Genomic DNA, 12,819 nt, shown 5'->3' with positions numbered 1-12,819 from the left:
ATCTTTATCTTGAAGTAATGACTTGAAGAAGTTTTCTTAAATATATTGGGAAATATGCATAATGAATTCTTATTACATTGTAATATATTGAACCTCATTTTAAAAAGCAAATTCATTTTTTTCTGTGTTTGTTAGAAAATTATGAGATGGAATTTAAGAGAAAATTGAAAAGTTGAATTTGCTATGCTTTGTTCATTTCCTAGATTCTGTGAATGTTTTACTTTGCACATTGTCTTGCAGTTAATGGAACAAATATCTTATTTTCTGAGCCAAGTGTTTGCACATGATGTTTGAATTTCATGGTTGATTTTGTTCAATTAACTGCAGAAGAACTGCCTTAATCGTTGTCTGCAGTGCAGTCATTGAAATTATGCGATGTTGTCCACTTAATACTGGTACTGGGAAATCTTTACCCCTGTTACATTTCTTACACCTTTATGCATTGAAATAGTAAATGATTTGGATTTTTCAAAAACAATCCTCCATTTCACTTTTTTTTTTTTTTAGCTCACATGGGCTCAAGTGAGCATTTCTGATCAAAATTTGTCCGTTGTCTGTCGTTGGCGGCGGCATAAACTTTTCACATTTTCATCTTCTTCTCCAGAATCACTGGGTCAATTTCAACCAAACTAGACACAAAGCATCCTTGGGTGAAGGGCTTTCAAGTTTGTTCAAATGAAGGGCTGTGCCCCATTCAAAGGAGAGATAATCATAAAAATGCAAAAGTAGGGTGGGGTTATTTAAAAATCTTCTTCTCAAGAACCACTGGGCCAGAGGAGCTGAAATTTACATCATGAAAGCTTCCTGACATAGTGCAAATTCAAGTTTGTTAAAATCATGGCCCCTGGGGGTAGGATGGACCACAATAGGGGATCAAAGTTTTACATGCAAATATATAGGGAAAATCTTTTCAAGAACCACTAGGCCAAGAAAGTAGAAATTTACATGAAGGTGTCCTGACAATGTGCAGATACAAGTTTGTTGCAATCATGGCCCCAGGGGGTAGAATGGGGCCACAATAGGGGATCAAAGTTTTACATACAACTTTATTGAGGGGGAAAATTATTAAAAATCTCCTGAAGATCACTGGGTGAGAAAAGTTTACATTTACTTGAAAGCTTCCTGACATAGTACAGATTCAAGTTTGTTAAAATCATGGCCTCCAGGGGTAGGATGAAGTCACAATAGGGGATCAAAGTTTTACATACTAATATATAGAGAAAATCTTTTAAAATCTTCTTCTCAAGAACCATTAGGCCAAAGAAGTTTACATTTACATGAAAGTTTCCAGACATAGTGCAGATTCAAGTTTGTTAAAATCATGGCCTCCAGGGGTAGGTTGGGTCCACAATAGGGACCAAAGTTTTACATGGGAATTAAATATATGGGAAATATTTAGATATGGGCCAAGGTGACTCAGGTGAATGAAGTGGCCCATTGGCCTCATGTTTGAAGTTCTCAGTATCTTATGATTATATTTTAATACAATTTTAAATTTACCCAAACATAACAAGGGTGAAAAGAAACAAGGCTAAAAATAACCCAGCATACAGTATTGCAGTAAAGTTTCTAGTGATTCATTGTGTGAAATTGCATGATATGTGAATGTGTTGAATTAAATAATACTTTTATGGAGTTATATGGTTTATGTTTTCTTTTTTGTTGTGTTTTTTATTCAAACTCAACTTTCTGCCTTGTCTGTGGTTCTGGTGCATGCAGTCACCCTTTGGAATCTCCTCCTGCAAGTTTTCATCTTGCACAATCTTTTGTACTTTCCCTTTGGAATCTCCTCCTGCAAGTTTTCATCTTGCACAATCTTTTGTACTTTGGCTGACTTCATTTCTATAGCAGAATGCAGGCTTGTTTACAGCATGTTCAATGCTTTACAGGATAACATCTACTGAGAGCATGGTGATTGATGCTGTAAACAGTCCAATAGTGGCTTTAAGCATCAGGTTTGATGTGTTCTTTTTCAAAATCAGAAATTACGAGGACAACGATATTTTTGAAAGAAAAATTTACTTCATACTACTCCTCTCCTAGTTTATGAACAATTTGATATTTTTGGTCACTGATAGTATGAAATTTCTGTAAGAAATAGCGTCTTCAACATTCGCTAAAGCTTACTAAAGTAAAGCAAGAGATGGGCTTGTCCAGTAGATGGGATTAGCTCGTAGGGTGAAAGGTAGGGAAGAGGATGGGGTGTCCAAGAAAAAAAAACCCTCCATGTCCTTCACAAAGACTTTGTCACAAAGTTGAGTTTGGATGGTCGTGTGTCCCTGTTGTGACTATCTGGTGTGTATGCTTGATTTGTTTGAAGGTGCTATTGCTAAGAGCGCCCGAGCTGCTGGTATTAGTGCCAATTTAGCAGAAAAATATGCTGCAGAGATGGTCCAAAAACTTCCAGGTAAAACCAGATATATATAAATCACTCTCCGATACTTTGTACACGGTTTTTATTAGAGGTATAGATTTTTCCCAATTAGAGGTCTCTTGTAGAAGTTTTACAGTAGCAAATAGTGACTGATATGGATTGACACCAGCACATTTTTTTTATTATACTCAGAATTACATTTTATTCGCGAGAACATTACGTGTAATTTCATGAGACTGGGTATTTGCCAAAAAAAAATTTCACGAATAAACTTTAACATATAAATTACTTGATTGATAAATAATGATTCATGAAAGCTATGTCTTGTGAATAAATACCTCATAGTATTCACATGAAAATAAGGTCTCATGAAATAAAAGTGATCTCCAATATCATTAATTACCATCTCTTTTGCTTTTAAACAGCTTTTTAGTTTGTTCAAGTTAGATTTAGATACATTTTTTAAAATTTAAATGTTGCTTATTAATTTTTTGTGATTTTTGCTCGAAAAAAAGAAGCTTTTTTGTATTTGCACATCTTGTTTTTATGTATTCAATGTGGTATTGAAGCTATTTCTTTAATTTTTTGGCACAAGCTTTGCATTTTTCAGATTTATGAAGGAATGGAAATAACACTAACAAATTTCTCAATATCATTTTGTACAGAAGATGATTTCGGTACAAGTATTAAATAAACATCATCAATTGAATTTTAATTTAAATGTGTTTATTTTCATTAAATTCTATGTTAAAGATCGGAAAGGTAAGGAAAACATCAGTCAACTTTGAACTTTATATTAATGCTTCACTTACATTTCATTAATTGGGTGTAATTTTGTTTAATCAAAATTAAATCTTACTTTCATTTTGATTTTAATACTACAGAGTTTGAGTCCTTGAATCAGGATTTGCATATTTAATCAAACTGAATGAAAATAATTCACATTCTGATTTAAATATGGTTAAAATGATAATTTTTCATGCAGATCAATAAAGTGTTCATTGTCAATAGTGGGATATCTATATAATATATATATGTTTATTTATACATGTATATATGAAATTGATATCTATATAATATATATATGTTTATTTATTCATGTATATATGAAATATTCATGGACGTACATCAAAAGTTTGATGTCAAATAAAAAAGGGAGAATTCATATCGGTTACCCTGGAACCTTTACTTGACCTCAGAAAGAAATATTTATAATGTTGATCGCCAGGCACAATCAAAGCAGACATGTTCATTAGTATTAAATATTTGTGAAGATTTGCATTGACTCTATATGGGTATTAAGATATACCTTAGCTGAAGTCAGTGCAATAGTAGAACCCCCCCCCCCCCCCAAAAGAAAAGGTAGCAAAACTCCCAAATTTTACATGATATAAGTGTTTTTATCTGACATCGATCTTTTGATGTAGTCCTAAAATACATGTAATTGGGAAATGAGGTAAATATTACAGTATTATATCCCTTGGCACAGCTTCCATGTCTGCTGGTCTCGGTGGATGCTCAACACTCATTCACACCCCCTGTTACACCGTGCTTAATTCCCAAACAGGATTAACTAATGTAGGCGCGTCTAGACAAACTGAAGATGATGGAGTGAAAACTTTAAATATGAATGAAAAGTTTTAGGGGGAAAAATGTATATTGATTTGTTCATTGAGAAAAAATGTGAAGGAAAATCCACGGTATTTATAAACGTGCGTACTAGATTTCCTTGACTGGCGGGAGTGTCGTTCTGTTACTTCCTTCCATTGACAATCACAACATTTGGTACTTTTACAAGTGGTTTAAGTGGGAATTTTGATGTATTGTTAGATACTATCAAGGAAGCTTTCTGATTGTAGCTAATGTGTATCTACATGAAGAAAAATGATCCCATGGGAATAACACTTGTACTGATTTGAATACACTTATACTTGTTAATCACGTATTGAAGGGCTCTAAAGCTATTCCCTCTTGTATGTCTTCAGCAGCTCATTGCTAGAATTTTGTATTTTAAAATAATAGATGTTCAAAGAAAATTTTGTTAAAATGATAGATGTTCATTTGATTTCATGAACTTGTATTAGTTTGTTTTTTTTGCCTCAGGTGTGGTAAAATCTTCCTGCTATATATACTATGTCATACATACCATTTCATTGCACACATTCCCCAAAATGATATATAATGGTGTTTTTGTTTTTTGGGTGTTTTTTTTTCTCTTCTTTTTTGTGACAGAGAAACCACTATAGATGATTATTAATAGTTGACATATATTGCAGAATTTAATTTAAATGTTTTTGGTCAGATTTAATGACTTTTTTTGTAATATATTAGATATTGATCATTATCTGAGATTCCATTTTACAACCATTCTGTTAATAAGTATTCTATGTAAATGAATACAGACTTCATATTTATCACCATAACTGTTTTTTCCTTCATGTCCCTGTTATTAATATCACTTCTTGTTTTTCCTTTAAAGGTCCAGATGGGCTACCACCCCCTCCCATTGCAGATGATTTCATCATTGGAGACAGGGTGTGGGTCAGTGGAACTAAACCAGGACAAATTGCATACATTGGTGAGACACAGTTTGCATCTGGAGAATGGGCAGGTGTTGTGCTTGATAATCCTGAAGGGAAAAATGATGGCTCTGTGCAAGGTGTCCGATACTTTCAATGTGAACCCAAGAAAGGCGTGTTTTCACGCATTTCAAAACTCTCAAGAACTCCTGGTCTGACTTCTGAAACCCCCAAACCTGAAGATGCCATTTCAGAGACTGGGGGTGGCTTAACAGCAGTGAAAACCAATGGAACGTCGCACCTGCCTACGTCTGGTTTACGACCCACGACTCCTAAACCGTTAGGGGGAACCAGGGCATTATCAACTTCTTCATCTAGTCTGAACAAGGCTGGAATGTCATCAACAGCTGCCAAAAAAACTGCACTGAAAGTGGGAGATCGAGTGTTAGTGAGTGGCACTAAGACCGGGACTCTGAGATACGTGGGTAGTACAGACTTTGCCAAAGGGGATTGGGCAGGAGTGGAGCTGGATGAGAAACAAGGCAAAAACGACGGAGCGGTGTCCGGAAAAAGGTTTGGGAAAATGAAAAAGGATTGCTTCAATTTAAGATGAATTTTGATGATTTACATAATGAAATCTTGATGTTAAAGCCCTATTTTCTAAGTGTACCTTTCAGTTTGTTCACCTACAGGTGAAGCTGAAGGGGACTGCTAGTTTTCTGTCCGTTGTTCCGTCTGTTAAAGCTTAGTTTTCTGGACTTTTTTCCACCATGCTTAATTATAGGGAGCTTGATTTGGTATATGATTAGCTAATTGTCTGTCACAGCTGAATGATTATGTGAGATTTGTGGGACTTTGTGCCAAATGTAGATTTCTGAACTACGTCATAAGGGCATAGGATAACCCCAAACATTTTGTTATAGAATTTTGTAGAACTATTTGTAAATGTTTTAATATTGCTAAAAACCCATATTTACCTCAAAATTGTCATTTGAAAGAACCTTTAGTTTTGCATTATTCACAAATCTTTACTGGAAAAACATGACCCCAAATTTCAAATGCTTTAAAAGCATCTTTTTATTGGTGAATTTCGTGTAGTAATAACTAAATTACATTGTTGTTTCACTTGTTTGATAGTAATAATAGAAATTTCCATGTAAGCACATCAAGTTCCTACTTTATTTGATGCGTTCAAAATCGTGGGTATCCTATGACATTAAAACAAACTTTAAAAATGCTGTGTTATATAGTCAGTGGGTACAATATCTTGAGAACCCTTTTCTTAACTTGGTACGCTGGTTTTGCTTAAGAAGTAGATGACTCCTATTGATTTTGGGGTCAATGGTCAAATTACCCTGGACAGAAGATGTTGTCCATGCAGTAGGGGATCAAATTTTTACATTGCAATATATGAGAAAATTATTATGCCTATCTTGGAAAGGGGGTGGGGGGTGGCATATTGGTTTGCACCTGTCAGTTGGTAGACCAATTGTTGTCTCTCAATGTCTTGAGAACCCTTTGCTTGACAGACATCACTTGGTACACTAGTACATCCTAAGGAGTAGATAGCCCATATTGATTTTAAGATCAAAGGTCAAACTACTCTGGACATAGGAAGATATTGTCTGCACATTGTTTTGCAAACCCTCAAGGGAGCAAGTTTATATGTTTCTATCAGCCCAAGACAATCGAGAGGATTGATAGATTCGGACATATAGTCCATTAGGTTTGGTTTCTGAAAAAGGGGCCATATTTCAAGTAATTACCAAAATTCACTTAGTGCTATTCAGTAATTTCAATTTATGATTGTACATAAATTATTATTGCAAGATTATGCACGCAGAATTTTATGTGTATGAATTAACTTGGGACTGGCAGGGGAGATGTATTGTTATGTAATTCTTATAGAATGCTTTCATATAAAGGAATATTTCTTGATAATAGATGATTTTTGCTTTCATTGTTCAATCTGTATCAGATTTTACTGTGTATCTGGTAACCTACTGTTTATTTGTAAAGCCTCATCTTACAAATGCTTTACAGATATTTCGAATGTCGTCCAATGTTTGGATTATTTGCCCCAGTCCACAAGGTCACTCGCCTGACATCGGGTAATATCACCACGAGTATGTCTGCCTCCACTCCTAGCCCGCAGTCTCGCTCCCTCATGAACACAAGCCTGCGTATGTCCCGAGAACGCAGTGGGAGTCAAGATTCTGTCAGTTCCATCAGCTCCACTGCTTCCAGTGTCTCCCGAAGTCGGGTAAGACTCGGTGTCAACTCCCTCAGCAGCAACCAGGTACATGCAGCTCTACTGATGCTTTCAAAAGTCAATTTCCAGCACTTTCACTCAGATTTTACAAGTTCTATTTAAAGTAAATTCATGACGTTAGAAATTCATTAGTCCAGTGTTCTCTTTCAACTTTTGGCTTTGTACTTTATGAACTTGTTTCAAAATTTCATGTGAAATTATCAAGGTCAGCCTCACAACTCGCACTTCATCTTACACCAGCACTTCATTTTACGCTTAATGTTGAATTCATTTGATTAGGCTGTCATAGATCAAGTTACTATCCAGTATATGTATTTTTTATTAGTACATCCATAAGATTTGATTGATAATTTGCGAATTTTAATCAGTGTATAAATCAATCTAAGAATTACTGTATCCTTGTTGGCGTGTGGTACGTAATTCTGAAAGTATCTCTACAGTATTTAATTCATGGATTAAATCAATGGAAAACCTTTTATCATTTCCCTGAAAATGAATATTAAAAAAAAAGAAGTAACATTTACTTGAACTCTAACAAAACTTGCCTGAAAGATTCAATCATTCAGCTTCGTTATTTATAGGAAAATGTTGAACACGTTAAGATACAGTTTGAATGTTGTGTTGAATTATAAATTTTAAAGAGAAACAGTTTTTATACACAAATCATGAGCAGGTTGTATTATGGTATGGTGCAGTGCATCTGTCTGTTTTTGTGTCTGTCAGCAGCTTGTATATCAAATATCAACAGTATTTATAAAGTTTTCAAAGTTGAACAGCGCGGGGTGATTTTGTAGACACAGAGCAAGACAGGAACAGTACTAATAAGGCTAGGATAACTAAACCTGATAAGCTTTCATTTCTGAATGATAGGGATTTCATATATGCAGATTTCTTGTGACAAGACCTTTCTTTTTGACATTGTGACCTTGACCTTGGAGTTTCTACTTTTAAGAAAATTTAACCTATTCAACATCTCCTGAACTATTTAACATAGGGCTTTCATATTTTGTATATAGATTCTTTATGGCAAGACCTGTCATTTGATACCATGGAATTAGACTAAGTGACCTTGACCTTGAAGTTTGGCCTACTTTTAAGAAATCCCTATCTGGGCAATATATCCTAAACTATTTCAGATAGGGCTTCCTTATTTTATATATATTTAGTCATTTTGGTATTGAGGTATCCCTATATTGTGTGAATTTAAGTTCGGTTATGTTGTGACCCTTTGGAGCTAGGTTGAAGCCGTAATATGGGGGTCAAAAATTTTTCAAGGAAATCCAGGTGAGCGATGTGGCTCATTGATCTCTTGTTTTTAGATATAGGGTTAGGGTGGGAATGAAATTGGGATAAAATTTTACATGATACACGAATATAGGTGAATATAAATCACTCCTCCTTAGTTGTGCAGATTTAAGTTGGGTTATATCATGACTGTTCGGCTTTGGTGCGTCATGATATGGGTTAAAGTATTTTTGTGAAAATGAAGAGGGTAAAAAGTCTTTTTAACTTTTTAAAATAATTTTCTGAAGAACAGGACTGGGTTGGCTCAGATGAGCATTGTGGCCCATGGGCCTCTGTATTTCTGAATATATTGGATTGGCGTAATTTTGCAGCATTGCTCTTGTTATGAAATTGAATTGAACACATTTCATTTTAAGTAGATATTATTTGATAAGTAAATAAGATGCCACCTATTCACTTCTGCATTCATTCATTTTAAGCTTCATTTTAACAACTCGTGTAGAATTCTGCCATGCATGTTTTATCCTTGTTTAATGTTGTGTCAGTCTGAGATCTTAGTTTGCATGAAAATTGTAGCAAATGATTTTAATAGCTAGATAGAATATTTATTCTCAATTAACAGCATTCTAGTTGTATCGAACTGGTGAAAAAAGTTGAGACTTTGCTTGATTTTTTGGATGAAGTAGCTCAGACAGATGAGCTATGTTTTTATGTGGATCGCTACACCAGAATTTTATTTAATGGCTTGTTAAAGTATATCATATTAGTATGATTTCACTATTAAAAGAGTTTTTTGAATTTCGAATTTTATTTATTTTATGAAGATTAACATACAAGTTGTATAACTTATATTAATGCTTTTTGTCGTTGTGGATATTGGCACGAATAGGTGATTGATGTGGGAGGAAACTGGAATACCAGGAGAAAACCCACATTCTTAGTTGGGGACCACCATACTACATACAACCACTGCCGATCAAACTCAGGTCGCAGCAGTGCATTAACCATTATGTTACTAGGACACCCTGTGAAAGAGTGATACAAACTCTCATTTATATTTGAGGCGTTATTTGTGTTTGTTCAGGAGTAATGAAAGTATTAAAAAAATTAAATATTAACAAATAAGGTGTTACAGTATACTTTACATAATATTTTTTGATTAGAACCTCTGTCGTCTTCCAGTCATGTTTTATTAGATATTCATATTAAGCATCAAATCACAGTGAAATCTGTACTCTAATATTTCTTATTTACAAGCAAAACACCTTTTTTATTGTTCTCTATCAAACTCCAAAAGATTCATGTTAAATGATGGAGTACTTGTATCACTCTTTAACTTGTTCGTTAATCTTCATAAAATAAAGTTCAAACTTCAATGTCTTTTGATAGTGAAATTGTACTCCATATGAAATGCTTTAACAAGCCATTAGATAAAGATTTGGTGTAGCGAACCACCTTAAAAATCAGGTATTTACTTTTGGCAAGACAATCAGATACAATACATGTATTCTTTCAGTTGAATTTCTCGCGTCAGGTTTGTTAGTCTTTTTTCACATACGTGTGGTAGTCACTGAATGATGTGCAATTTTTTTCTTTGTTTCAAATTAACTGAAATCACAGAAGTATCAGACTAACATCTCCAACTGATGCTTTGTTGTTTGGGTCCCGATGCTGACCTTGATAAGTTTTTGTTTTTTACTGTGTTTATATGATAAGAATATCTTTGTGCTGAATTTGCACCAATATAAAAATCCGAATGTGTTTGCATTGGTAAGCTGCATGCTTTGTTGCCTGACCTTTGTGATTTTCAACAAATTTCACAATCACACCTATTCTTTTCCTTATACCTGTATCTCAAGTCATGCTATTTTAATTCTTGAGAATTCATATGTTACAGTGTTTATATTAGTACAGTATTGTTTTCCAGTATATCTAGATTAATTTAAGTCATGTATATGGAATTATATAAAAGCTTGACAACTTTCCTCGGAAATAATTGTATGCTGCAAGATGCATATTGATTAAGCATTTCATGTCAAATTTTCGGTTCATATTCTCAGTTTCTTTAAATGAAATGTTTGGCTTGATATGGGGAATAGCAATTGTTTCAAAGAAAATTTGCCTTGAATATTTAATATGTTTATTGAATGTGCATTATTGCATGATTTCAATGTTGTGTAGCAGTGGCGAATTTGATTTTTTTCTTCAATGAAAACGTGATGTTATTTCAATTTGATACAGCTGCCATTGCTCAAGGCGCGTAAACAACAATTGTCGCCGGTAAAAACCATGGCTTTTTTATCTCCTATTACTGAAGCTACTGAAGAGCATTTTTCTTTGGTGATAATGCATGCATCACACTTGGAAACTTAAAGGGCTTAGGTCACATGCAAGGCTAGTTAGGAAATTTGGACCAGGCATTGATGGTGGTGTTTTATGACAACTGTGTTGCAGATAAGGGTTATCTGATGCTATAGGAATTTGAAAAGAAACCACTTCACTTATTTTTTATTCAATTTAACTTGTTATATTTCATACTTATTTGAGAGTAAATGTGAAAAAAAAATCCTTGCAGAATGTAAAGATGTACTTGCTTGTGATTTTGGGAAAGGGAGGGTTTTATACATATGAAAAAACAAGGAACATGTCAAGGAAAATTAATAGGTCAAAGTAATTAATCTTTGATATAACCAGAGACTAATTTATAAGACACAATTACACAAGGTGAGTTAATCAGTGATGAAGTAATCGAGATTCAGATATTTCCTTTACAGTTTTGGCCTGATACCTATTTCTAACCTGCTATATTTTTCAAGTTTTCTGCTGCTTTCATGCTCTACATGCTATAAATATATTGCAATGCTGTACATGCTCGAACTATATTGAGAATAATTCTGTATTTTATCATGCTGTAATTCTACATTATTTTCCATGTTGGAAAAAGAAGCATCCAGTCTATTAAAAATTTTCCCTTCTCTGAGATTACTGCTCGTAAATTTAGAAATTGTACTAGAGAATTCTGATAAAAAAAGGACTTCAATTTTTAGAGTTCAGATATATTTAAAAAATTGAGCAGTATCTTATATCTGTACTAACATAACTCGGGTATTTCAGCCTTACAAGTCTGCCCTCATGTTGCTTGCCTCTCATTCCTGCTCAGCTTGTTCTGCATGCAGCCAATGCATGAGTTTTTATTTATGATTTTTAATTAATGTATAAGTTCAGTTTGGTTGAATTATATATGGGTTTTATAACACTGGATAATATAATCATATAAGCACAACAATACTGGTTTGAATATTTGAATGCAAGTTCTACTAAAAGTACACATGTATTTCTGTGGTATGTAATGTAGTGACCATGTCTGACAGTTTTCATATTGGTTATGCTCATAGGCTTAGATTAAAAGATGTTATGTTTTCTCCTTTGGAAATGTCATTGTAACCTATGGAAATTATTTAGGGATGGGTAAAAACAGGAGGTAAAATTTTAATTTAGGCCTTATATGAAAATATACCAGATTACATGTGTATTTTAATCTCAATAATAAAGAGATGATGCAGACATGCTTGAGTGTTTGCCCATAAAGCTGTGCATATGCCAGTTAGCTTAGTTCATGTACAGTCATGTATTTGTTATAATACTGTAGATAAGATTATGTAATGCTTATTGTGTCAAGTATTTAAAGAGACACTTTTTACCTTAATAATTCATGAAATGTAATGTACTTGCAAAGAGATTTAGTACATTTAAAGCTGAATGTATTGAATAATAAAAACTGACTAATATTTAGAAAGCTGTCTGACATCAACTCATAAGTAGTCTAGTAGTTTTTGTGTATAATTTATGTGTGATTCAATAATACTAACCAAGTTCTAAGCAAGGGGGATAATCTTTGGTATACCATTAACACACAGGCCAAAACCAGCCAACGACCTAGTTCTCTAAACCTGACCGCCACCACACAGGCTCTTCAGGTGAGTCCCCCCCTTCTTTACAAGATAAATGCACCCCTCATTTACAACATGCAACAATTAAAACATTTATTGTTGTCCATCTCTATGGTGAAACTTACTTGACATTCTTTGGACAAAGGTCTTCTTTTCTCCCATTTTATGGTGAGGGTTGGACTAGGTTTACACTTCTTTTTTTTTTCTTTTATATTTTCATCAGGTTTATACTTGTACTTATATTCATCCTTTAAACTAAGACAGGGACATTATACTGTAAAGTGGTTATTTACGCTGCGGGTTAAGTACGCATTTTTCCACCTCCAACATTACACATGGGAAAAAATACACAGTAACTGAATATACTATATATTATATCGGATATTTATAACTATACGCGTGGGAGAAATTTACTTGCTTATTACGTGACCACGTAATTAGTGTAAATTTCCCCCACGC

General features: G+C 34.0%; 1 protein-coding gene across 50 annotated transcripts in view; it reads left to right on the top strand.

Moving 5' to 3' along the window:
- The window catches only part of LOC125659504 (CAP-Gly domain-containing linker protein 1-like), a 68,698-nt gene that overhangs the window by 12,156 nt on the left and 43,723 nt on the right, over nt 1-12,819 (top strand). For 14 of the 50 annotated variants that reach the window (XM_056145915.1, XM_056145936.1, XM_056145935.1 and 11 more), the window contains 5 exons: nt 2,321-2,407; nt 4,854-5,466; nt 6,937-7,192; nt 10,652-10,690; nt 12,328-12,387. In XM_056145915.1, the coding sequence (XP_056001890.1) occupies nt 2,321-2,407; nt 4,854-5,466; nt 6,937-7,192; nt 10,652-10,690; nt 12,328-12,387 (1,055 nt within the window). Of the gene's footprint in view, nt 1-104; nt 2,408-4,853; nt 5,467-6,936; nt 7,193-10,651; nt 10,691-12,327; nt 12,388-12,819 lie in introns of those variants that run through there. The other 36 variants (XM_056145991.1, XM_056145987.1, XM_056145938.1 and 33 more) reach the window with 12 other exon arrangements.

The sequence above is a fragment of the Ostrea edulis genome, chromosome 1 (genome assembly GCF_947568905.1).
Source record: "Ostrea edulis chromosome 1, xbOstEdul1.1, whole genome shotgun sequence".
Taxonomy (NCBI): Eukaryota; Metazoa; Mollusca; class Bivalvia; order Ostreida; family Ostreidae; genus Ostrea; species Ostrea edulis.
The sequence above is the reverse complement of the archived record's forward strand: the minus strand, read 5'-3'. Positions and strand labels throughout refer to the sequence as shown.